Source organism: Heterocephalus glaber, unplaced genomic scaffold, assembly GCF_053883595.1.
Source record: "Heterocephalus glaber isolate CG9 unplaced genomic scaffold, H.glaber_assembly_v1.0 deba00001594, whole genome shotgun sequence".
In the NCBI taxonomy this organism is placed as follows: domain Eukaryota; kingdom Metazoa; phylum Chordata; class Mammalia; order Rodentia; family Bathyergidae; genus Heterocephalus; species Heterocephalus glaber.
Window position 1 is genome coordinate 9,014,543 of NW_028258369.1, and position 26,417 is coordinate 9,040,959.

At 35.8% G+C, this 26,417-nt stretch overlaps 1 protein-coding gene and 1 pseudogene across 14 annotated transcripts in view; one reads left to right on the plus strand and one right to left on the minus strand.

Moving 5' to 3' along the window:
• The window catches only part of Cnksr2 (connector enhancer of kinase suppressor of Ras 2), a 272,194-nt gene extending 246,540 nt beyond the window's left edge, over window positions 1-25,654 (minus strand). For 3 of the 12 annotated variants that reach the window (XM_021245322.2, XM_021245321.2, XM_087193644.1), the window contains exon 1: window positions 25,033-25,641. In XM_021245322.2, coding sequence (XP_021100981.1) covers window positions 25,033-25,096 — 64 coding nt within the window. In that variant the 5' untranslated portion in view covers window positions 25,097-25,641. Of the gene's footprint in view, window positions 1-15,159; window positions 15,829-25,032 lie in introns of those variants that run through there. The other 9 variants (XM_004866183.3, XM_087193641.1, XM_021245320.2 and 6 more) reach the window with 8 other exon arrangements.
• A 114-nt stretch (window positions 25,655-25,768) lies between these two features.
• LOC101724527 (MYND-type zinc finger-containing chromatin reader ZMYND8 pseudogene) overlaps window positions 25,769-26,417 on the plus strand; it is a 173,235-nt pseudogene continuing 172,586 nt past the window's right edge. For both annotated transcript variants that reach the window (XR_015444102.1, XR_015444103.1), the window contains exon 1: window positions 25,769-25,901. The product of XR_015444102.1 is annotated as an MYND-type zinc finger-containing chromatin reader ZMYND8 pseudogene, transcript variant X1 (transcript). The remainder of the gene's footprint in view (window positions 25,902-26,417) is intronic.

The window sequence follows — 26,417 nt, forward strand, 5'->3', positions numbered from 1 at the left end:
CTTAAAATATACTGGAATTTATCCTTTGTTCTGACAAACAGCATGTGGCTTAAGTGAAATATAACATCGCAACTATATAAAGAATAAAAAGCTATATACTGTAGTCAATATACTTGTAATAACCCTTATTTAAGATATAATTCTGCATTCAATAGTCATCTAGATACTAGAATCAGCCATTTCTGTGTTTCCAAAACAGAACCAAGCTCACAGAACATATTTAATACACACCTGCATAACACCCTCCGTGCTTTATCTTAAAATTCCACATAGATTTAAAGTACTTTTGTGGGGTTTCTTTAAATTTCCTATAAGATTTTCTCCTTCTAAACCTTTATGTAGTAAAGAATCATCAGTTAACTCCTTTATCTTTATAACTCAACTTTATAGACATCAGCCATAGGCACAGTAGAAATTAACATATTTTCCCTGTCTCATAATCATAAAATCTGAGTTGCCTTTAGTATTTTATGGAGTTAGCTAACTTTTTTAAAGTTTTCATAAAAATCAGGGGTAGAACTATTAATGTATATAAATATACCATGGGTGCTGGGAATGATTCTACTCTTTACCAAGCAGTATCAGTATGAATTTATAAGTTTAGGAGTAATTTTTCAGAGCTTAAGAATACTGAGGAAGAACTGATTTTCCCTATACCTATTACTGTACCTATAAATGATCTCAGCTGAAAAATGAGGGGAAAAGTTGCCATGTCAAAAGGAAATTTTCTTACTGTAAGGGGAATTTTCTTAAAAATATATACCAAGGGGCCGGGGATTTAGCTCAGTGGTTCCACCGCCTGCCTCATAAGCGCAAGGTCCCAAGTTCAATCCCCAGTACCAAAAAAACAAAACAAAACAAAACAAAAAACCTAAGGTTAAATCCTGGAATTTTCTAGTATTTTTGTGAATTTTTTATATTCAGATTTCTAATTTATTCTTGTGTATGATTCAAAGTATGGATCTAACTTTATCTTTTTCCAAAAAAATGGATAACTTTCACCACTTAATGAAAGTCTTTCTCCTCAGTAACTGAGATGATGCCACCTATATCATAAAGTAAATTTCTGTATGTGCCAGGGCCTAGCTCTGAATTTTCTTTTCTATTCCACTGGTATAGCTGTCTGTATATAGGCTAGCACTATACTGTTTTTAGTGTAGAGGCTTTATAGTGTTTTTCATTTCTGGTAACTCTAATCTTCTCTTATAGTTTCTCAGTGTTTTCCTGGCTCTTCTAGTATATACACTTGATGATCTTGTTTTATAGGTTTGACTCAATCATAAGGTTAAGGATTCAAAAAACTAAGAATTATGTTCGAAATATAATTCAGATGGCAAACAAAGCACAAAAAATGAAATTATATCAAATAAGACAATTTCACTGTTCACTATTTTAGCATGACCTCCTCTTTTAGCATAAATATTTTAAAACTACCAAAATATCAACTAGTTTCATGTTCTAGGACATTAAAAGTGTATTTTTATTTACAAAATGTTGTGATATAACCTATGCACTCATTTGCCATTAAAATTTCAAATTAGTTGCTGATTAAAAATGGAAAAATCAGGGACTGGTGGTACTGCTCAGTGCTAGAGTGCTTGCCTCACCTGTGCAAGACTGTGGGTTCAATCCTCAGCATTGAAAACAAAAAGTAAAGAAAATAAAGTAGCATTAGGAAATAGGAAAATCATTATTTTGCTTAAATGTTTGCAGATTTAGATAACATTAAAAAGTCAAATAGGTGGTGTTTTTCCTTACAATTTTTAGCTATTTCAAGACTATTCATTATGGTGGACTATTCGATCTTGTCACTTTCTCCTGAACACTTCTTAACCGAGTTTTCTAAGCTCATCTACTCTAATACTATTAGTAATCCTGACATCCTAACTTACAATAGAATTTCTAGTTTAATGATTCATTGCTCAGAAAAGATACATCTTAGTCAAAATGAACATGCTAAAACAGGGTATAGCTGTATATTTAAATTCTAAGACTAGACGCCTAAAAGGACTAAAAGATTATTAATCTGTATTTGCACACTTCTACAATTGCAAAACACCTGTAAGGAGCTAAAAGAGAAAGGAATGACAGAAACATAGAAGTTGTAAATTATTATCTTTCATCCATACTTTTGTCTCATCTATAATGAACCCTGTACATTTAGGTCAGTTTGCTCAAAAAGGATAAAATGTATTCATTTAAAAATAAGTTTATTTCTATATTTTGATCTATTGTTTCATTCAGAAAACAACCTCTGAGCTTTTAGTTAACAGAAATAAGTTTTTGATAAAAAATTTTAATCTATAAAAACAGATCAAAAGGAAATCTCTGATCTTAAAATTAAATATTTCTTGGGTTTTGAAAGGGATACAGAAAATGGGGATGCACAATATTTCTATCCCTGTTTCTAAATTTACAAGTGACAGGGCAATTTGAAAGAAGGAATGATTCTCTGAGGTGAAGCATTCTTAGCTGTGATAATTTCATTCATTTGGCAAGTATTTATTGTGGCCGTGTGCCAAATACTACTTCAGTATTCTGAAACTCACGTATTGCTTAGTCCTAATAAAATACTATGTATAACCAAATGAAAATATGTAGAGTTCTACATTTCAAAAGTATGATTTTTTAAAAAATAAAAAAATTAAAAATTAAAAAATTAAAAAAGAAGTATGATTTTTTAAATGGTGAGAAGAAGGTCATCTAACTATATTCAGGCATGAGCCACATAACTGGAAAGTTTTGCATGAGTAAGCCAGGTTGAGCTGTCCATTCTTGGCATAGGGAATCTTTAGCTGTGTCAACATTTTTTCAGCTATTTTTTTTATTTTTCTCTACTTTCTTTATGTAATTTCAGTGAAGTTAGACTGGAATGGCTCAAAAATGTCTACTTATATTCAGCTTCAATTATAGTATTACTTGATTGTAGGCTACTGGCATGATACCTAATGATAACAATAATGATAACCAGTATTTCTAGCTCCTACTATGATCTTTGCATACCCCCTGACGACAAATCTACTACTAATAGCAATATTTATTTAGAACTTATTAAAAATTCTAGGGACTGCAATACATCTTTTACACAGATTACTCATTAAAACCTAAATACTCTTTTAGGTACAGCAGTCGTTATTTTCTCATTTAAAAAATGAAAAAACTAAAACTCAAAGATTATTATGTGTCCAAATTCATACAGCCAAAAAGTAGGAAAGCTGGAATTTAAATATAGATGTATTTGGCTTCAAAGGACACATTTTCCCCAATTATAATACAATGACAATGTTGGAGGTAGTTATAAATGGTTATTGTTGACAGGCCTGACAGTCCAGTTCTTCAAGAATACAAGCTAGAGTGACTTACAAATTTTTAAATGTCTTGCAAACCTTAGAATGGGTTTGATCACCTAAGGAAAAGAATAACTATAAAAAGTTTATGATGGACTCTAATATTTAGAATTTTCAAAACTACCTAATTACATAGGGTCACATGTTATAGTCTACTATAAAAATTAAATCCACAAATAAAATTGTTACCAAAACAGAATCACTGCTGTTATAATTAGAAAATTATGTGTTTCAAGCAAGACTACAAAGAAAAACTGTTTCCAAAATAAAAGTCCTTTCAATTTGAAGGATATAAAAATCAATTTCAAATAAAAATAAATATAAAAAATAATTTGAAGGTATACATTTCAAAAGAAGCCATTCAATTAAAGGTTTTGCTTTTTTTAAGGTGCTTATTTTAACCATACTGCCACTGATAATCATAATAATAAAACACTCTTAAAATAGTATTTATGCTTTAAGATTACTTATTTAAGTTGACGGTGGTGAGCAGGTTAGGTTCTTTTGTTCCAGTCAACCAAGCTTTCTACTGCTATTTCACTGCTCTGTATAACTGCACAAATGCTTTAGATATGGATATAAATTATAAGTCCATCAAACATCTAGATTCAATTAACAACTGTATATATTCAGACAGGAAAAAATATCAAGGGTTATATTCCAGTGCTACCTAGTCTATTTAGACTAGTTCACACATTTTTAAAAAGTGTAAGAACAAAGGGCCTAAGGGTTTAGCTTGGTGGTAGAGTGCTTACCTAACATGTGCAAGACCCTGAGTTAGATCCCAAGAAACAGCACCCCCAAAAAAGAACAAGGCTCAAATTTTTGGGGCTGGGGATTTGGCTTAGTGGCGCTGCGCCTGTCTTGCAAGCGCAAGATCCAGAGTTCGATCCCAGTACCAAAAAAAAAAAAGAAAAACTCAATTTTTAGTTCTTTATTGTATAAGGTGCTGTCGTTCTAACATACTGTTATATTTTAAATTTTAAAACCACAATTAAAAATTTGTGAAATAAGTATAACTAAATTAAGAATTCAAAACTGCTGGTTCAATGTAAGTCATAGATTTTAGTTTTCTACACTCCATAAAGTTAATTTTTATTGGAACTTAGACACAGAAAAACATTTCAGTTACACCATGTGCCAGTCTGCCATTTGCCATGGAACATGAAGAGCCCAGGTGGCTGCCAATGATGTGAACTTTTCCTATTGGTCCCAAAAGTATGACTCAGTGTTGTCCTGAGGCAACCACACTTCTTATGGTGGCAAGAAAAGTGTTATTCCATTTTTGACAGGAGCTATCAGAAAATGTGCATAATGATACAGTTCATTCTCAAGTGATTAAATTACAAAACTTTGCCTTTCTTAAAGGATAAAAAAATCTTCAAAAATGCAATGCCTAAATATTAACATGCAAAAGAAAATACTTCCTAAAAGACAGTAAATACAATTAGAAACCTTTGGAATAGAAATACGATGGCATTTCACTGATAAAGAAGAACTTTCCACTTGCCATTCAGTTACTGAATACTTGATAGCACACATAATATAAAAGACCTATGTAAATATTTAAATTTCAAAAAGCTATTCATATATTTGTTTCCATTTTTTTTTTTTTTTTTTTTTTTGGTACCGGGGATCGAACTCCGGTCCTTGCGCTTCCGAGGCAGGTGGTGGAACCACTGAGCTAAATCCCCGGCCCCTGTTTCCATTTTGTTAAATACTTTTATTTGGTCTTGTCCCTCTATTAAGCTTCCACATATTTATTTTTAAATAATACCAGAAATTTCACAATGATCATATAATTTACATACCTTATTAAATGATTTATAAACACATACATCACACTGCTACACTCTAATTTAAAATAAATATTCTTTGAAATCTGTGACTCCAATTACTGAGGTTTTAACTAACACTAGGATACAGGATTGTTGGTAAGAAACAAATGAGAATAGTGTGATAAAAAAACACTGTAAGTTAAGAAAGCAAAATCCAAAATAAATTTTAGAAAGGATATCACAATTAGTATGGTATCTCAAGTCTTAAAATGTAGTACTGCTTTTTCAAATACATTTTAATGTATCACACGTAGCTATTTGTACTTGATAAGAATCAATTTATTAATACAAAGAAATAACAACTGGGATCTCATCTTATTAAAAAGCTTTTGCACCACAAAAGAAATCACCAATAGAGTGAAGAGACAACCCAGAGTAGGAAAAAAAATTTAGCCAGTAGTCCCTCAGACAAAAGACTAATATTTAGAACATACAAAGAATTAAAAAAAAAATCAACCCCCCAAATTTAAAGACCCACTCCAAAAGTGGGCATCTGAAATGAATTGACACTTCTCAGATGAAGAAGTACAAACAAAAAATATGAAAAAATGTTCAGCATCACTGGTCATCCAAGAGATGCAAATTAAAACAATGCTGAGATTCCATCTCACTCCGGAAAAAATGGCTACTATTCAGAAATCAACCAACAACAAATGCTGGCAGGGCTTTGGGGAGAATGGAATTCTTCTCCACTGTTGGTGGGCATACAGACTGGTGCAACCACTATGGAAATCAGTGTGGAGATTCCTCAAAAAATTAGGATTAGAGGTCCCATTTGATCTTGCTATTCCCCTGCTGGACATGTCCCCAAAAGAATTAAAAGCATCATACCACAACAACATTTGCACATCCATGTTTATAGCAACACAGTTTGTAATAGCTAAATCTTGGAAACAACCCAAATGCTTATCATCCGATGAATGGATAAAAAACAGACGTGGTTTTTAATACAATGGAGTACTACTCAGCCATAAAGAAGGATAAAAGAGACATTTATAGTTAAATGGGTACACCTTGAGACTATATTCTTAAGTGAAATAAATCAGACACATTTATGTAAATATAACATTCTCTCTTTGGTATGAGAAACTGAAAGTGTAAATAAGGACCAAAATGTATAATATATAATGTGAAATAAGAAGAAATTATTCAAAAGGAAAGGGGAGCTGGGAAGAAGGAAGGGAGAAAAGAAGGAAGGGCAAAGAAAAAGAAAAAAGAAGGAATAAATATAAACAAAGCTTTTATAAATGAGGGAAGAAAGGTTGAAGGGAGGGGAGGAGATTAGGAAAAAAAGAGGAATCACGATATGCCACATACAGGTACAAATTCCCTATGATGAATGTGATCATTATGTATATTTAAATTGTACCAATAAAATTAATAAAAAAGAACAAATTTATTCTAATATATTAATTCCAGTAGTATAATCAAGGCTACTTAAGTAATATAGATGGATAAGGATTATAGGATCAAAAATTATTCTACCTGTAAAACTTTAGGTACAGGTGCATTGCTCATAATTAAAATGGAAAATTATTTTAAAAAGAATTAAAGTAATTCAGCATAGCAACTATTTATTCAGCTCTACGCAGCCTCAAAAAATACTGTGTTCAGATTTGAGTTTAATCCTGTTGCACTAGACTACACTAACAATCTGCAAGGCTTTAAAAATGAGATTTAAAACCATTGAGTCATACATAGAAGACCACTTGGGAAAGTTTTTCCCAGCAGCTAATAGCATTTTAAGTATAAATGGGGCTTGGCATTATCAAAATCTTATATTAGATTATGATAAAATGAGATTTAAAGCAAACACTCATACGATTGTTCTATGAAGTAGCCTTGTTACATGTGTTAATTAATACGTTCTTCACCACTGATAAAAAGAATTTATACTGTTTTGTTCAGAACAGAAATGTCTTCATAGCGATGAAAATATGCAGCATACTATTTCTGAGCTTCCATATATTAGGTTCTTTGTCACACTAGTTTTGCTACAAAAAGATACGTTAATTTAAAATGTCCTTTAACCCCCCTGATCTCAATTGCTTACATGTAATATGATGGCACAGAACCAAGAAATTTCTAAAAGTTCTTTCTCAATGCTTTCTATCAACTCATCTCATAAACTGTACAGAGAACAAAAGTGTCAGTGTGTAGAGAAACGAAGCATGTTCTTTTATAAAAGAAATGCTAGAAACTGTTTTAAATAATGATGGGTTTCAATAATGGACAAAAGAACCATATTTGTATGTTTCAGATTTGCCTATCAAATATAATTAAAACCATGCACGTTAAAGGTCTACAAAAATAGCTTTAAATTTTGTTAAAAATTTAAGGATGCTTATAAAAAAGGGAATAAAAGAAAAAGAAAAATTTATAAGCTACTATCTTAGGAATTTCTCAGTCAGAATTTGTCGTGATAAACTGGTACTGGTGACTTAGACGTAGGGAATTCACGTCCACCTGAAAACATCAAAAACACGTGTTCTGCTTTTGTTACACTTCAAGTGTTAATTAAAAAATCACATGTGCAGTTTTGCACTTGGTATTTAATTACTGGGACAGAATAAAATTAAGCTGAAAAATTCAGAAGACTCAATTGTCACTTAAGGTCATTAAAATTGAGGTAAATAAAATTTTCCACTTCTAAACCAAACACAAGAATGAATTTAAAAGCTTAGAATCACAGAATCTAAAGAGTTTTAAAGAAAACATATAGACTCAACTTTCTTTTATAGGAAAGGAAATCAGAAATCCAAATTATTTACCCTGGATAGTTAACTCTGATAGTAGAGCTGTCTCAAACACATGATCTCATGTTTTTAAGGACACTCATTTACTCTAAAGCTTACATAGCTCTAAAAAATGCATTATGAATGACTCAGTGCAACCCCTCCTCCGCAAGAAAATCCAAATGATCTTCAAAGTTTAGATAAAAAATATAAAATCTGGCATACTGTTGGATGCTGTCATTTCAAAACATATCAATATGAAAAATATTAAAGTAGCAATAACAACAAAATCATTAGGAACAATTTTTCTTGAAAGCTTTAAAGTGAACATTGTTACATTGTTATACTGATTAAAAGAAGATTCGTAATATAACTGTATATTTTAAACATTCTTTTAACTAAGTTTTATATGTGAGTTGACATCATTTACACAGGGCTAACTAATACTGGATATATAGAGTGTTTTCCAAGGAAAACATGAAGGGAGGTCAAAATGTGAAACCTAAGGGGGAAAAAAAAACTGCTGGTAATAAAAAAATTAATTAGGTTTGGAAAAATATACTTTCCAACAACTCTTCTATACAAAATGGAAACTAGTATGTTTCTCAATTGTCTTCAATCCAAATACCACTTGTGACACATGAATAAGAAAAAGCATTGTTGTACCAGTGATTCTCTCGTTTTCAGTGATCCAAACTCAAATGAATTAGTTCATTTGTTTTTTACAATTGACTGTTTCGCCTATGAAAAGTCAATACATTCCTATCATTTAAATGGAGCTATAGTGCTCCTAAGTTCCTATCATTTCCATTGCACGTATTCAGTGTTTAATAATTTTGATCACCATATATATAACCTGTAATGATAAAGCATATCCTAATCTTCTGAAAAAGTCAGAATGAAATTTCACTGATCATGAATCTTTTGATAAAATAATGCTGAGAAGTACTAGGGAATCATCTAATACTGAGATGAGACCTATACTAATTAAGACAGCCAAGATCAGCAGGGCTATCAGCAGCAATGCCTTAGGACCTCTGTATTGAGTTCCCTGGTGGTCAGAGTGGGATATACCTTTCTAGTCATTACCTTGAGGTAGTCAAGTGATCATCTGATTCAAAAAATAATAGTAATAATAATCTGGAGAGAAAGAAAAATTAGTGCCTACATAGATTACAAAAACTAGTAAGAGGAAATGGGCTACTCAGAAACTAACACCTGAATCCCACACACTAGACATTTTAAAATCAATATAATCTTCTTTGCATGCCATACCTTAAGGCAAATATAGGTAAGATATATGCAGTAATTTATTTCTAAGTTGGCCCACAAAGACCACTTTTAAATCTTGTAAAGTAATAAACTATTTTGCCAGTGTCAAAATGTTACATTTCTGCCTAGACTTAAGTCATCTTGAGTAATTATTTCACTGAATTGTCCAAAAAACTCATTTTCATTATCTCTATTTTTAGATAAAGAAACCAATAGCTTTAGAAGTAAAGAGTCAGGTATAGTGGCATATGCCTGTAATCCCAGCAATCTGGGAGATCAAGGCAGGAGGTCTGCCATGTTCCAGCCCAGCTTAGGCAACTGTATTAAGCCTCTGTGTTCAATACCCAGTAGAGGGAGGAGGAAGAGGGAAAGGAGGAAGGGGATGGGGGGAAGGAGAAGATGGGGGAGGGGGAGGAGGGGGAGGGGGAGGAGGAAGAGGAGGAGCAGGGGGAGGAGGAGGAGGGGAGGAGCAGGGGGAGGAGGGGAGGAGCAGGGGGAGGAGGAGGCAGTGGCAGCGGAGGAATAAAAGGGAGGAGAAATAGTAAAGAGATGAATTAAACACTCATGGAAAATAAAGATTTGGATTAGAGTTAGACCACAGCTATAGCTACTTCCAGTTCCAACTCAAGACTATATGTAATTTGTACTGTCTTATACATAAAGTGCTTCCTATTAAGTATCTGTCACTTTAATTTTTATCTGAATGAAATGGAGAAATGGAGAAAGAAGAGGATAAGATAGTGAGTCTGAACATGCCTACATGTGATAGAAATGTTTCCAGAGCCCTGAAAGGCATAATCTGGCATTTTCATTTGAGAAAGGTGAATAATTAATTCATGGCAGCCTACAAGAAAATAGTTACTATACAATGATTGCTCTTAATGTACTTAATTAAAGAACTCATGTTCATCTGTACCCTGAAAAAGCTTCTACTTAGTATTGAGTCTACTTTTTACCATCTGTATTTCATAAGTCATACAAATCATACAATTTGCTTCTAACAGTGTCTTTAGTTATTATTATAAGACTATATTACTGCAACAATCATGAAACATGTATAAATGTATTAATAGACTGCTATAAAATTCTGAAAACATCTATAATCTAAACGTTGCCTACTTGCACTGAGATAAATTCTAATGCTCTGTATTCAGCTGCTAAACACACTTCACAGACCCATTATAGGATGAAAATAAGGTGTTACTTTTAATGACAAGAGGAGAAACGTTGGCTGCCATGCGAAAAAGCAACCAGAAAAGGTGTTTTACTTATATTCAATTTCAGCAAATCTGTCCTAGGCAAATATCTTTCCCTAAATAAATACACATGCATATTTACACACACATTTATATTTATACATCTGAAAATCAATTATTATACACCACAACATTTATTTGCTGTAACATTTTCATGCCTTGTTTAACATTTCTGTACTAAGTGTCTGTAGGAAACAGAAACTGCAATTAGAATAAGATATTGTTAACAAGGTTTAGAACAGCACACTCTTCTGTCCATGAGTTTAACTGCAAATCAGTTATCATTGAGGTAAAACAAGGAGATGACCTAACTTATGACAGTCTTCATCCTACCCATAGGCTTTCAGATGCCTTTTCTTACTCATATTTCCTTATTAGAAAAACGTAATGAAATGAAACCAATGAGGTAAAAGACTAATTACAGTAGAATGGAAACCAGATAACACAGTCATTCAAAAACTTATATTCAGGGCCAGGGATTTAGCTCAGTGGTTCTGCTGCCTGCCTCGCAAGCGCAAGGTCCTGAGTTCAATCCCTGGTACCAAAAAACAACACCAATAAAAAACTCAAAACTTATATTCAATTCATAACATATATTCATAAAGTTAAAATTTTTTTATATGTAGAAAAGCATAAAGTTTACACAGGAGAGAAAAGTTAAGGCAGAGTTTCTGGATGCCAAGCCAGGACCAATTACTGCCTTTGTGGGAGCATTTTGAGAATTGTGTGTTTTGGGTTATCACAATGACTGGGGGGGGGTACTGAATAGACTACTAGATTGATATATAGCACAAACCTTCACACTGAATTGCCACGTATCCCAAGTGATTTTTTCTCATTTGAAAGAGTTTATTATTACAAATTCCAAAAGAAGGGCAAGCCACCAAATCTATTTCACATGAGATATTTATCTTTTGGTATTACCAAATCCATGTATTTGTTAAATTTTAGTTTTTATTTAAACAAACTTTTAATTTCAGTATCTCTTTTCTATAGAGAAGCTACAAAAATAGTACTGAGGTTTTCCATTTACCCCACACCTATATTCTCTTGTTATTAATATCTCACATTCATATGCTACAATTGTCACAACTAAAAGGCCAACATTGTTATATTCCTATTACACTAAACTGCCCATTTTTATTGTGATTTCATTTTTTTCCTAATGTACCCTCTTCCAGAATATTATCCAGGATAGCATAATAACAATTAACCATCATATCTCCTTAACCTCCTTTGATCCTTTTCACACATTTTCCTTGATTTTTGGTGATTTTGACAATCTTGAGTATCAGTCAGGTATTCTTCAAAACATCCTTAAATTTCAGTTTGTCTATTTTATCATGGTTAGGATGACGTTATGGGTTCTGGGTGAGAGACAAAAGGGTACTTGCTCTAAAACTCACTTACCACTCATGATAACCTTGATCACCTGGCCAAGTTAGAAAATGCCAGGTTTCTTGACTGTAAAGTTATATGCTTTCCCATTCTACACTCATTTGCAAGTCAGCAAATGCAACCCACAATCACGGAGTAGGAATTTAAATGCTATCTCCTTGGTGGGTGAGTGATCTACATAAATTTGGAATGCTCTGTAATGGAAAATTTGCCTCTTCATATCAGATGGGTTCTGGCCTGTTCTCCTAATATTCATTTTTACTGTAGCATGTATCAGTTCATCTGCTCTTCCACTTTCTTGTACATATATGGAATGACTCCTGATCTTAATGCTTCTAATTAAGTCCAAACATGTTCATTATAAGGAAGTAAAAATATAAGTTTTCGGGCCGGGGACATAGCTCAGTGGTTTTGCTGCCTGCCTTGCAAGTGGAATGTCGCGAGTTCGATCCCAGTTACCAAAAAAAAATAAAAAAACAACAAAAATATAAATTTTCCTTTCATTTAGTCATAGTGTGTATCTATATATAGAAATCAATCTTAGCCAGGTGAAGTGGTGCACACCTGTAATCTCAGCACTCTGGGAGGCTGAGGCAGGAGAAGTGAGAGTTCAAGCCCAGCCTTGGAGATGGATTCTTGCTATATTGCCCAGGCTGGCCTAAAACTCCTGGGCTCAAGTGATCCTCCTGCCTCAGACTCCCCAGTAGCTGGGACTATAGGTGTTCCATCTACCCAGTTTCCATTATACTAAATTTTTAAGAAATATGTGAGTAGGTATGTTATACTATCTATGCATTTTAGTTCAGGAGACATTGCATAATGCCTGTTATGTAAAAGGGTTGTTAAAAAAGATTGATGCAGGGAAAAACAATAAGTTAGACTACAATGTTTGTGCCCCATGGATTCTGATAGAAGAAAAAAAACTAAGTTTATGACATTTGTGAAACTAGAAATTTGAATATCTATATGTTGATGATATTACAGAACAAATTTTGATGTGATGAGAGTGTTGTCTCCTAGCTATTTTTGTATCTATTTTCTATGTTTCTGGGTTGGTTTTCAGGATGAATACAAGAGTTACCTAGCAAAGTAGCCTCATTTGAAAAAAAACTCTCAAACCTAAAGAAACCAATGTCTTTAAACATTAAGTCAGAAACATTTTAAAATTAATATAGATGAAAATATACAGTATTTGGGCTGGGGATTTAGCTCAGTGGTTTCACTGCTTACTGCACAAGCGGAAGGACCTGAGTTCGATCCCCGGTACCAAAAAAAAAAAAAAAAAAAGAAAAAAAGAAAAAAAAAAGAAAACATACAGTATTACCTCATTTAGAAGTCTTTTACCAGACTGCTTTTTAACACAAGTTGTCAATTACTCCAAGGAAAGTAAGTTCTCAAAATCATCCTCCCAAATTAATTTTAACTCATAGGGATTTTAAAAGATAATGAGCACTGTATGTGAAAAAAAGTGCTTTATATAATTAAGTGGACAAGGCTAAGGCAACTTCAAAACATTGGCAATTATACAGTACAATTATTGTTTTTTAAAATGTTTATTGTCCTGGGTATTGTGATAGATTTTACAAATAATGAGAGTACAAGTCATTCTCCCCACAATAACAATTTAAGTTGTTTTCCCTTACTTTGTAACTTCGAGTCTAAAGCAAGCTCACCTCAATTTTACTAAAGGAAAACAAGGAAAAATACTAAAACATCATCTCTATACTTTTACTTTTATAGTTCCTATATACATACTACAATATATTTTAGATACATGTACAAAACTTTATACATCACTTTAAGATATAATGTAGATGGAATTGTATCTTTCACTACAGTACTCAACTGACCAAATATCCCTGGCTCCATATTTTACAACAGGTTTTAATTATGATTAAGCCTCTAGCATTTAAGTTGCTTTTGTGATTCACAAAGCTATCATGTCATATCACAACTTGACCTATGATAATGATTTTCAAACAAAACTTTTGGAGACCAATTAACATTTGTTATACAGGTAAGGGTTTCAGAGCTGTAAGAATGCTCTAAATAAAGTCTGCAAAGGAACACCAATGAAACGCTGAATAAATATGAACAAAATAAGTCACTATTCCTAATAAAATGTGAAGAGCATATGAACATCTCTTTATCAGGTGTCATGTACTTTTACTTTTATTTATTTTTGTCATGTACTTTTATTAGCAATCCTTTGAGGGGGGAAAAAAATTCTTGGTACTGTGTTGGTAGTAGCAACAGTTTGAACTAGATTTGCGCCCATCTAGATTCAGCAGAGGGGAGCACCAAACTCCTTAGGTTCACTACAAAATAAAAAAGCTGTCTCCAAGACTGCAGCTATGTGTGGTATCTTTGTCACTGGCTAGAGCCCTGTTCTGGGTAAAAACACCTCGCCATACACACATGCTCTGTTAAGCAGGCAAATGGACCCAAGAACTACTGCCCACCTTAACAGACATTATCTATAGGCACATACTCAGTATGACTAAATGAAATGAAAATAATTTATATTTTACATATAAGTTTTCAAATTGACCCAAGAATTACAGCCCACCTTAACAGAAGATAGAGAAGTAGGTCTGATGGAGAGGATGACTACATCTTTGAAAGCATTTCCAGATTCCTCTCATGCCACCTCTACTTCTGGTAGAAAGGTAGAGTAGAAATTATTTTAGAGCCAGTTAGAAATTAATTCAAATAGTGTACTTGAATACCTGCCCAATAAATATTTTGATATATGACAATTCACTCAGGATTTATAATAAAAATCTCTCTAAGCGAAAGTTTCCTCACCTGTAAGGTGTGGATAATTCCAAGCTTTCAGGGCTAAGATAGGCATTACAGATAATGTGGGGAAACCACCTAGCACAGTACATGGTATGGTAGTAAACACTTAATATCATTTATTATCATTCTGCTCTGAAGATGGCCAAAGCAATACAATGTCTACATTAATTTAAAAAATAAAAGCTGACATTTATCATTCACTTATACACCAGTTACAGTTTTAAGCATACCACAACAGGAAAATATGGTAAAACTTAGAAACACCTTTTAAAATTGGTGACTCTAGGTAATACTGTCTCCTCCAATATATAAAAATGAGACAATTTGGCTCAAGTTATTTAAATTGTTCCTAAAATCACCAAGGTAGGAAATGGAGTAAGGATATAAACCCAATATCTTACTCCAAAGTGCTCTTATGTGTACTATATTATATATGAGATGCCAAGTTTTAAAAGGTAGAAAAGTCAGGAAATTAAAAAGAAGTCAACCGTGAAGATAATTATGTACATACCTGAACTGTGTCCTTCATGCGCAGAATTGTAAATCCAATGTAGTAAAGGGGAGGAGGGAGAACTGATGTTACACCTAATTACATCACTGAACAGATGTAACATCTCTGATGAGCTGCTTAACTTCTCTATAGTTTACCTACAAAAAGGTATTAATAACTGTTCCTTATCTCACTTTTAAGGATTACTATTAATAAGAAATATGAAGTGTATGAGATTTTTCCAGTTTGGGCAAATGAGAGGAAGAATCAAACTGCTTAGTAAAATATTTGCAAAAGTACTCAAAAAATCAAAAATACACATAATTCCAAGTATGCAAAAATTCTAACTAAAAATACAACTCATTTTTCAGTATGAAAATGACTTTTGGCAAATACAGTATTTGGAAACACTGCATTCTCCTGGGTCAAACAATTTCTTTCCAATCTTGTATGCATTATTAGATTGATCAACAAACATATTGAGAGCAATTTTCAACAGGAGCCTAGTGAAATTATCACAAATTCCAAATAAATCAAATCTGAACAGGTTACCATAAATAAACTCAACATATTATGTCGACAGACAGACTACAAAGAAAAACTAATCTTAAATATTCCACAGAATCAACTTCTTTCTGCATGTAGCAATTCAACATCAAACTGAAAGCCTCTGTCTGACAGCTACAAGGCAAGGGAGTAGGCTTCTGGATAAGGAAGCATTGCACCACTGATTTAATGCAATACCAATGCCAACAGACTGCTTACAAAGTTCACCCTAGCACCAAATATGGAGGGAAATGGGAAGAAGCATCTAGTCCTGCCATAATACATTGGCTCTATACCATATGGAACTTAGCCAGTAGGAAAACAAGCAACAGGACTACTATATCTGTTTAGCAACATTAACAAACATTTTAATTTTCTCTTTTATATGTAGTTAATACCTCCACGGCCTGATTTGAAAACTAAAATATAAATCAATCGTCCAAAATTAAAACATGAATTTTATGTTCTAGAAGAGAAAAAACCATAAGTCTCTAGGACTATTCAACTTTTTGAATACAGATGGTTGAAGAAAAAAAATAAATTACAAAAAATAAGCTCCCACATACACATATAAAACACTCCAAAATTATAACAGATACTCAGTTAATATTAACATTAATCACTCAGAATTATTTAATGATAATATTTTAAGGGTTTTGTTAGTAAATTATACTGTAAGTATAACCAACACCTTGTTAGAAAATGACTCTTTCATATCTTTGGTAAACAAGTTGAAAAAAAGTAAAATCCAGGATCTAAGCCAGATTTCTATTGATTTGTTGTAGGTATTACTTGAAAAAACATGTTGCAAGCCTGTTGTAAAAATAGCAGATGTATCTAAAACAAAAAAAAATTTTAAGCAAACAATAACAACAAAAAAGGATATTTGGCAACATTTGAAAAGGCGTTTTCATCTACCATTGTATCCAAAGACTATCCAACCTATCCAATAAAACTGACTTCTAAGAATATTAAGGTCAACTGAACATACACCAGTCATGTGTGTTATATTTAATTAGTCATATAACAATGTTTTAATCATGTGTTAATGGCAGTACAAATTTTGATTTAATAAACTTTTGTTTTTAAAATAATTCTGTATTGTTCCAAAACACTAAACAGATGTATTAAGTAGAAAAATAAATTACAGTGCATTAGTAAAATTTTAAATTTAATGAGTTTATGCAAATACTGGCACTCTTTCCCGAAGTTGCAAGAGTAAGATAGTGAAAACCTCTATTAGAATTAATGACTGCAATTCAAACTGAAACCAAAGAAATTAAATGCATCTTTAAAGTTTAAAAAAACTCTATCATGTTGAATAGTTGTTTGTATGTCAAATAAGAGTATAGTTGCTCTTCTGTTTTGCAGCACTAGCTAGAACACATAAGCCTGATGGTGTTTTAGTGAGAGTTAAAAAAAACAGAATTCCTATGTCAAGGTCAAAATCTTCACTTATTCTCATTTATACTTTAAAAATTCTACATTGGGGGAAGGCATGCTTTATTTGAAAAATCTCTAAAATTTGTCTACTAGTAACCATCTAGTAGCATGTGATTCACAAAAAATCCACACCCACACAGGGGACCTATATTCAGCAAGCTAGCTTTATAATAACTCTCTCTATATATTCTTAACAAGTATTCTTCAAAAACTAGTCAAAATAAACTTACGTGTAGCTTTTAAAAATTAAGGTTCTGTATTTCAAAGTCAGAGGGAAGGATGGGAAATTACACAAAAAAATATGGATTTAAGATGCATCTTTACTATCTCCATTTTATTCCTATTAATAAAAATGCAAATTCAACATTATAATAAAATAATGGTATTCATTATAAATGGTTACTTTTCCATTTTACATCCTCAGTTAACAAATAAAGGATATTTTAATTCTCCTAACAGAAAAATTTTAATTTCTAATACCGTATGAGTTTTTTAAACTTTTACATGAGGACAAGCCTAAGATATTTTAGTAATTTCACTCTAGTATGTGCTCTGAAATATAGAGTCACTTTTAAAATACCAAAAGAAATACATAATTAGAAAAATTTGAATGAAGGAAACTAAATGCTTAGAAAAGGTGTGTTTCAATTTCTAAACTATGAAGTACTTGGTTATTATACTGTCCTATTAGGTGACATCAGCAAATAATATCTATATTTATATCATGTTTATAATATTTATGGCATAAATATAGAAGTCTCATTAATTCATTGAAATTACTAATATTTCATAACAAAATTAGTCTAAAACATGATTTAGAACTTTGAGTTGGCTGCAGCAACAGAACTATGAGAAATGGATAATGCAACCCCACTTCAGTGTATTCTGGCACACAACACACAAGTTGGCACTGAAGTATCCATCAGAGCTCTACAAGGGACTTTATGTACATTGTCATTTAGGAAAGCAGAGTTGCTGACAGACCAGTAATCTGTGAATAATTTAATTTATTCTGTCACTCCACAAATATTTTCTGAGTGGATATTTTACAACGGATACATTCTCATACATTGTTACAAAAAACAGATAGGGTTCCTGTAGTCATCTAGTAGGGGAATTAGACATTAATCAAATGACCATACAAATTAACTTATAAAGTTGGCAAATGGGACACAGGAGATATACATGGTACTAGAATGTCAGCATGTAATTTAGGATTTGGGGAATATGAGAAGACATTCCTGATATTTAAGAAGGCTTGAGATCTAAAGGATGAGTAAGACTTAACTAAGTGAAGAAAGGAAAAAAGAAAGAACATACGAAGTACAAAGGCCGAGTGGTAAGCAAAGGACTGAGAGATGGCCAGTGTAGCTAGTTAGACATGAGGCTTACCTCCAAGGCAATAACCAAACCTTCCAGGGCCTCAAAGACCACCTTAGACTTTGATCTTTAACCTAAAGACAATGAGAAGCCATTGAATTGTTTTTGGTTAATGAGTTTGAGAAGTGAGAGGCCAGGATAAGATAAGACTCATTCTCAGGAATTCATCTTGACTGGTTTATAGATCAAACAAAGTTAAGATGGTATAATTATCATGATCTTGACTTAAAACATATTTTGCCCTCTGTAAGAAGAAGAGAAAAGGGGGAAAGAGAGCTCATTAAATTTACCTTTTCTAAGTCCATCATTTCTCAAACTTCTCCACCGATGTATCAATAATTGATGAACAGAGTATACACAAAATCCTGTGAGATCTAAGGAATGCAGCTTTAAACAGCAGTTGCAAGCCTAAAATTCCTATTCAGACTCTTTAAAATCATATCTATATTATATTTATAATACATTTATATATTTATTTTGTTTTCTATATCATGGATATAATATGCACGTTTGTTTTAATATTTAAAATATTTTAAATTGCTTAGCAAAAATTAATCCTTTAGCTTCTTTCAATCACTCGGCTTTCACATCCACAGAAATATACCATTTTGAGGAGCACAGGCCTATGCTATTCAGGAAAACTGTGAATTCGCCTGCTGAATGTTATCCAACACAATGATTCTGCATTGAATACACTTGCTGTTTACAGTCAGACACTAAAGCATGCCAAAAATCACTAAAGTTTTAGACTCCATTTTTTCAAATCATCTAATCTCTCTGCCCCCTTTTAAAGAAGTAAAGATGCTCCATCCTTCTACTACTCTCTCTTTCACAATAAGCCCTATCTGAGGTACTATAAGTCACACAGAAAGCTAAATATCCTTAAGACAAATTGAGCTCTAATCTGAGGTTTTTTGGCTATAAATTAAAATGATAATTTATCACTGCTTTAAGAACAGTATTAATACTTAAAAGTCTATCCCCATTCTTCATGTAATAATTTGGATCAGTAAAATTTTAAATATCTAACAACATAATGTTAATGATATAATTAATCTTCAAAACAACTCATTTTAACATTATTTCTAAATTATTCCTGAGAAACAGATTTGAAACAGCTGTACTGATTAATACACATTCTTTGTGGGCTTATTTTTGGCAGCCAAAGTTTTATAATGTGGTATTTATTTAAACTCAGGACACGATGAGAATTTTATTGTCTTTGTGAAATGCAGATTTGTTCTTGTACTTTTCTACCACCTACTCACACTGCTCCCTCACTTTCCCTCTTCTGCCCACCTCTCCTCATCAACCAGACAAATCCAGATAAAACCCTATGGTTAATTGCCCCATCTCAATCCTAGTGTCTTGCTGTACTTCTACATTTAGGATACATCCCTCTTACAATACGTCTTGTTTAAATAGTTCCTAAAACTCAGTCCTTTCCATGGACCCCTTCCTGATGCACAAAATTATCATCTCTTTCCACTGGTGTTTGTATACATGATGCTGAGTTTTTAGAAATTTACCCTGTATATTAGTTGGTACCTGTCTGCTTTGGCATTGGATTGTAAAGTCTGTCCTGCCATCCCTTATACAGGCTAATTTCTTAACAGCAGAAAATAATTTATTTAAAATAATCCGTTAAAGCAACTTCTAAGCACGTGAACTGTGTAAATAATGTGTGAGAACCAGAATATATCCACATAAATATACTCTTTCTTCCTAATTAGGACTAAATAATAAGTGTTAAGGAGCAAATGTTAATGACACTATAAATAAAAATGTTTCTTATGACTAAACTTCACATATCAAGGTAAATGTCTTTTTTGCATAAAATGACAAGAATTCATATGCCAAAAATGTCAAACCCAAACTTGGTCACTATCTAGTCACTTTACACATGCAAAAAACCTCTAATTTTTCAAAAGGGAGTGATATAATCAATTTGAAATTTTCTTAGAGTGTATATACAGCTTCAAGTTCCTGACAAATTTATTTTCAATATCTCTTTCAAGAGAATTTAGCTCAAATTTTTTACATTTTCCTTTATCAAATGAAGATAAACCTCAAACTAAACTCTGGGTGCTACAAGGGAGAAAAAAAGAATTACTAAAGATCATTTTACCTGTCAAAACTTCTTTGCCTTATCACATACATTTTCCTCTACAGCATTTAACTTTTATACTGAATAGACTTTATTTCATTACATGTTCCTTTATTATACGTTTGTATGTAAAACACTGGTTTTAGTTTTTATAACTAAAGTAATGTGTTTCATTTTCTATCCTCAAGATGGCTGAGTCACAGGGATGGAAATTAGAAGTCAGGGAATGATTCTGGAAGCAAATGGATAAAGTAAACAGAAAAGAGTAGCGAGGCTGACTGTGGAATGGGCTGAGAAAAGGCTATCTTCAATTTTTTAGATGATTTTAGGGATTATAATACAACATTGGTTGGAGCTAAGTCACAGAGACCAGCAAAGGAGGACTTGTTCAGAGACTCTGGAAATCACAATCATTTTATTTGACCCAGAAAGAGAATAGAGATCACAGAAGAATGTCATGGAGAGAGCTGGTTGTAGAAAATAACTATTTGAGCCATGCAGGTTTACTTAACAGGTCTCAAAGTTGAAAAAGATGTGAGAATAAAATTGGAATGATTGGGTATGAGATGGGCAGGAAATTAATAATAAAACTAATAATAGAGGCCCTGACGTGTTCAAAGGTTTTTGTTATATTTCAGTGAGCAAAAAACAAAAAAGTGGAAAAGGACTGGAGACTCAAACTGCAGATTGTGAAGTGTTTGCAAAAAAATAAAGAGGAGCTGAGAAATAACACACATCAGAGCAAGGCACTAAACAAAAATTATATATATTGGCTTACTTTTGTTGCCCATGGCTTTTTCCAATAATTTGTCTGCTTTTCCTTTGAAAAGGGTTTATGTTTTACAATTTTATCAAAACTACAAGAGACCTGAATGCAATTTCCAAATAAGGCTAGTTTCAAGTGCTAAATGATGAGTAATTGGTTTTCTCCAAAAATATTATTACAAATTTAATTTTTAAATAAATATGAAGGTTGATAAACTATCTCCAAATAGCCAAAAGTATTATTAGGATAATCTAGGAAGCTATGGATGATGGTACCAGTGTGTAATCCTGGCACTCTGGGAATCTGAGGCAGGAGGATCACAAGTTTGACCTCAGCCTGGGCAATTCAGCAATTTAGTGAGACTGTCTCAAAATTTTAAAAAACGAGCTGGGAATGTAGTTCAGTGCAAAGACTCTGGGCTGCATGACCAATATTAACCAATCTCTCTCTCTCTCTCCCTCTCTCTCTCTCTCTCTCTCTCTCTCTCACACACACACACACACACACACACACCCACACACACGAAAAGTCTGGAATATAACTACTTCTTTTACTGACTCATAAGGAATTTGTGTATTCACTGCAACATGACAATGTGTCATACCAAATCTTTATTGTCGACAGAAAATTTAGTGAATATTGGATTTTACAAATAATGGAGATGGGAATGAGCAAAAATGCAAATATTTCCTTATATTTTTATTAACAATTACAATATAATTTATTTTTCATCTCCCTGCAATATATTTTAATAAAAATAGCTCAAAATGAATTGCAACACATGAATGGCCTTTCATAAATAATCCTGAATATATGCTACGAAAGCTCAAAAATCTTGTCAGCACATTTTGCCCTTTATTTCCCTCTCTGATGACAACTTCTATATCACTTCTATAAATTGTCCAGAATCATAAATGACTATATCTATTCTTTAATGGTTCCCTTTTGTTTATTGAAGAGAAAAAATATCCTAGAAAGAACATAAAGCATGTGCCTTACAGGGTTATAACAATTTTTCATTGTGACCAGCTGAAAGCATAAGCTATATGGTTTAAATGTTAAAGATGATGAAACTGTCACATCAGGAGCATGCACTGAAGAACTCCCACAGTGTTGGAGTTGTTTAAGAATCTTGTTCCTTCTTTGGTTCTGGTTTTATAACACTATACATTATACAACACTAAATGAAGTTTAACCATCTCAAAGCTACTGCCTAAATTAGCAGTTGACTTTTAAACATTATGTTTTCTCAAAAAGGGTAAAACATATTTCTAAATATCTTTTGTTAAAGTTTATTTGAGGAAGAAAGTAGAGATGTAAAAATAAACTAAGGTAATAGTGTAAGTTACAATTTAAGAAAATTTGCTTCATCCATTTTTTAAAATCTTTTCTGATAGTGCAGCTCAAATTTACAAGTATACGAATCTTATGAAAATTTCAGCAGTAAGCATTTCAGAACTTGAAATAGACAGTTATATCAGTCATACTTTTCCAGTCCTTTGTTGTACAGATATACATAAATCCTATCTTGGCTACCCATTTGATCTTTTCAAGTAGCTCTAAACTGCGTCACCAACAGGTATGAAAACAGTTTGTTGACTTAAATACAATGGGCATTTAAAATAACAGCTAATAACGTTAACCTAACTTCAAAAAGCTGCAGTTTAGGCTGAAGAGATGTTTAAAGAACTAGTGTACTGGGAAACTAATAATGTGCATCATATGTTGTACAGTACTTGCTTCAGTGGACCTAAACTATGGAGAGAATGGAGACTGCAAGAACGTAACTGGGTGGTAAGTGAAGAAGATGGAGTATGCTGCACTCACTACAAGGATCACGGGAATTTCTAAGAGGTAGAATATGAAGGTAATCTGACTCCCACAGAGCCAGGATAGCTTTTTGAATATTTCAACAATGGACTCAAACTAAAATAACCTTTTTTTGATAAATTCAAAGGGTTTTAATTAAGGATTTTTGCTTCCTGAAAATACTCTCGCTCTTTTTTCCCCATGATTAAGAACCCAGATGTTTGTATCTGAGAAGAGAAGGGAAGGAAATTGGTGAGAATCTACGAAGCTGGAATCTCAATAGCAAATATGGAAAGAGAATAAGCAGCAGAAAAGGTAAGCCACTGCAGGATTCTGTCTTAGTCATCTTTATGACACCCATGGCATCTCAGCACAATGCACTGCACACAGGGTGCAGTCAATAAATAATGAAGTAGGTTTAATTCAATCCACTTACATTTATATTGTGCTTTGCAGTTACAAAGCACTTTCTACATATTAGAAAAAAAAGTAAATGAGGAATAACGGGGCAAATACTGGATAAAAGGAAAGCAAAATAGATAAAGGACAGTCCACATGAATAAGAAAAAGGCCGAGTGAGTTGGAGAAAAATACTAGAGGGAAAAACTGAGTTTCTTCTTGTCACTTTCAGTCTGTCCCAATCATCCCACCTTACGTTGTTTTAATGTACCTGGAGCTTACAAAGTCTGACTCCTAAGCAAGCCCTAAGAAGGAAGCTCTCTCGAGAACCTTCGGAGCAGGCATTTACAGAGATGGTAAGCCTTGAGTCTCCCACTCCTAGAGTTTATGCTCACGTTAAGACCTCGGCAAAGCTCTAACATCTCGCAAGCGTCTTCCACGTGTGGCCAGGGATCCTTTATTCCACCCCATCTGTCCACAGCTCAACCTTCCTAAAATCTTAGGGAAGAGTTGAGCTTTGGTATGGACAGGAGAGGCCCTTTACAAGCCCCGGGACTCACAACAGAGGGAGGTAGTGAGGCAGGAAAGCCCAGAGATTAAAGAAAGCCCAAGTCTGCGACGAGAAGAGTGAAGGAGGGTCTGTGAGTGTGGTCATAGAAACTGCCAGGGGTGGCTTCAAGATGGAAGAAATGAAGGGGTATTTGAATGCGCACTGCCTTGCACCTGGCGCTGAGCTCCTAACAAAAAGCTCCAAGGTACAAAGACTCAACCAGCCTGACGGAGGGGAGGCAAAGGACGCGCGGTATGCGCATAAGGGAGCCCGCACGGACCTGCACGGGCGCTGTCCTAAGAGAAGCATGTTTTCCTGCCCCCAAAGTAGTGCGTCCTCCTGAGCATCCTCAACCCAACATGGAGGAGGGGACTGCCCAGCTCCAAAAGGGAACGACCGTGTCCTGACCCCATTATGCGGTCTTAAAAGTTGCCAGGAGAGTTGGCGCTGGAGAAGACACCTGGCAGGGACAGCCGCCGACGGTGGATTCAGGTTTCTCAGGAACAAAGGGGCCGACGGTGGGGCGAGGAGGGAAACCGGTCCGGGGGTAAGGGGCAGACTCCTCGCTGAGCTGGAAGACCAGGGTCCTCACGTACCACCAGCCTGGGGCACTGAGGGGAACAGGGAGTGGGCAAGGTGCGCCGCCGGGATTCCGCTGCCTGGCTCCCTGCCTCCAACCAGGTGGCGCCCGCCGCCCTCATGCTCTCCGCGCCCCTCTGACTAGAGACAAAAGGAGACTGGAGACCCCTGCCCCCCCCTCCAGTCCCCGCCAGGGCACAGGATCACCCAGTGGAAGCTCTGGTGGCAGAGTCTGCCGCCCGGGGCGGGTGCCGCTCCCTCGTGCGCGGATCCCGCGCCCCTGGCCCGCCTCGCCCTCCCCACCACGGGCATTACCTTTCATCCAGTCCACTACTTGACTCGGAGACCATTTGCTCACTGGTTCCATTATCAGAGCCATCGGCACGGGGTTGGTCCCCCGCGGGGCGCGGGGCTGGGACAAAACGAAGTCAGCAGCCTGAGCTGCGCTCAGGTGGCGACCGTGGCCCGCCGTAGCCTCCCTGGGAGGGCAGCGCGGAGAAAGCGGCTTTTGTGTGTCGGGTCTGGCGGCCGTACTCGCTCGGCCAACCGCGGGCAGCAGGGTGGGAGCGGCGACGGGCGGGACGGCGCCGGGGTCGCGGCTCCGCGCCCGGTCTGCTCAGTCCCAGCTGAGGCGGCGGCAGTTGCTGCCTCCGCCGCTCCCTCGGGGCTCTGTCCCGGCGGGGCTCTGTCCCGGCGGGGCTTCAGTTCATCGCTAGAACTGCAGAGGGTCGCCGCGGTCTGGGACGGAGCCACCGTCGCAAGCCCGCAGCCAACTTGCCCGCTCGCCTCGCGCGCGCGAGTGAAGCCCCAGGCAGGACCAGCTGCCCGGCGGAAATGACGAGGGGCCTCCTGCCACCCAAATTCCCTCTCTCTCTCTCTCTTGCTCCCTCTCGCTCCCTGTCTCTCCCTCTCTCTGCAGCCCTCAAATGCGGGGCGCGCGCTCCCCGAGCCCCCCGCCCGCTCGCTGCCGCGCGGTCCCGCCCCCAGAGCCGACGGCAGGAGCGCTGGCGCGTGCGCGTGCGCGTGCGTGTGCGTGTCGGCACGAGGCTGGAGCTTAGGGTCTGGCTGGCAGCCTGGCAGGTGCCGGCAGCTCGCAGCCCAGCGTTCCCGCCCTGGGGGCCGCCCGGGGGCATAGGCGCTCGAGGAGCGCGTGTGCGGCGCCGCGAGCCTCAGTCCAAGCCCAGGTCAGTCAGTAAGGTGCTGGCAGCAGGAGCGCAGCTCCTGGGACCTTAGAGGGGACGCTAAGGCCATGGGGAGCTAGAGGGGCAGCCCACTAGTTGAACACCGACAGCCGAGGCGGCTGAGGAGGTACTTGCAGCCCCGCTGCCCAGGGAAGGGGACCCTGCTGAGCTCGGGGGTTACAGGGGGAGCTGGGCTTTCCTAGCTCTCGCTCTCCCCGCTGTTTAGTGGGCTTCTGATGTGATTTCCCAGACCCGCGCACGCCCGCGGAGATGGAGGCGTGGACTGCCGTGGATGGGAACCTGGCTCAGCCAGCCAGGAACGCGGCGATGACGAGGCAGGAGGGCCGGTGCCCTGGACTCCTTTCTGGTGCTAAGACGGGCCTGGGGCCTGGGGAGAGGGGCTTTGAGGCCGTCACGTGCAAGCTGCCGGTCTCGGTGCTCCTGGGACTAGTTCTTCCCACCTACCTTTTCAAAGGGCTCTTTTGGGTTTTCAGCCAACTCTTCCAAACTAAAAGCTCC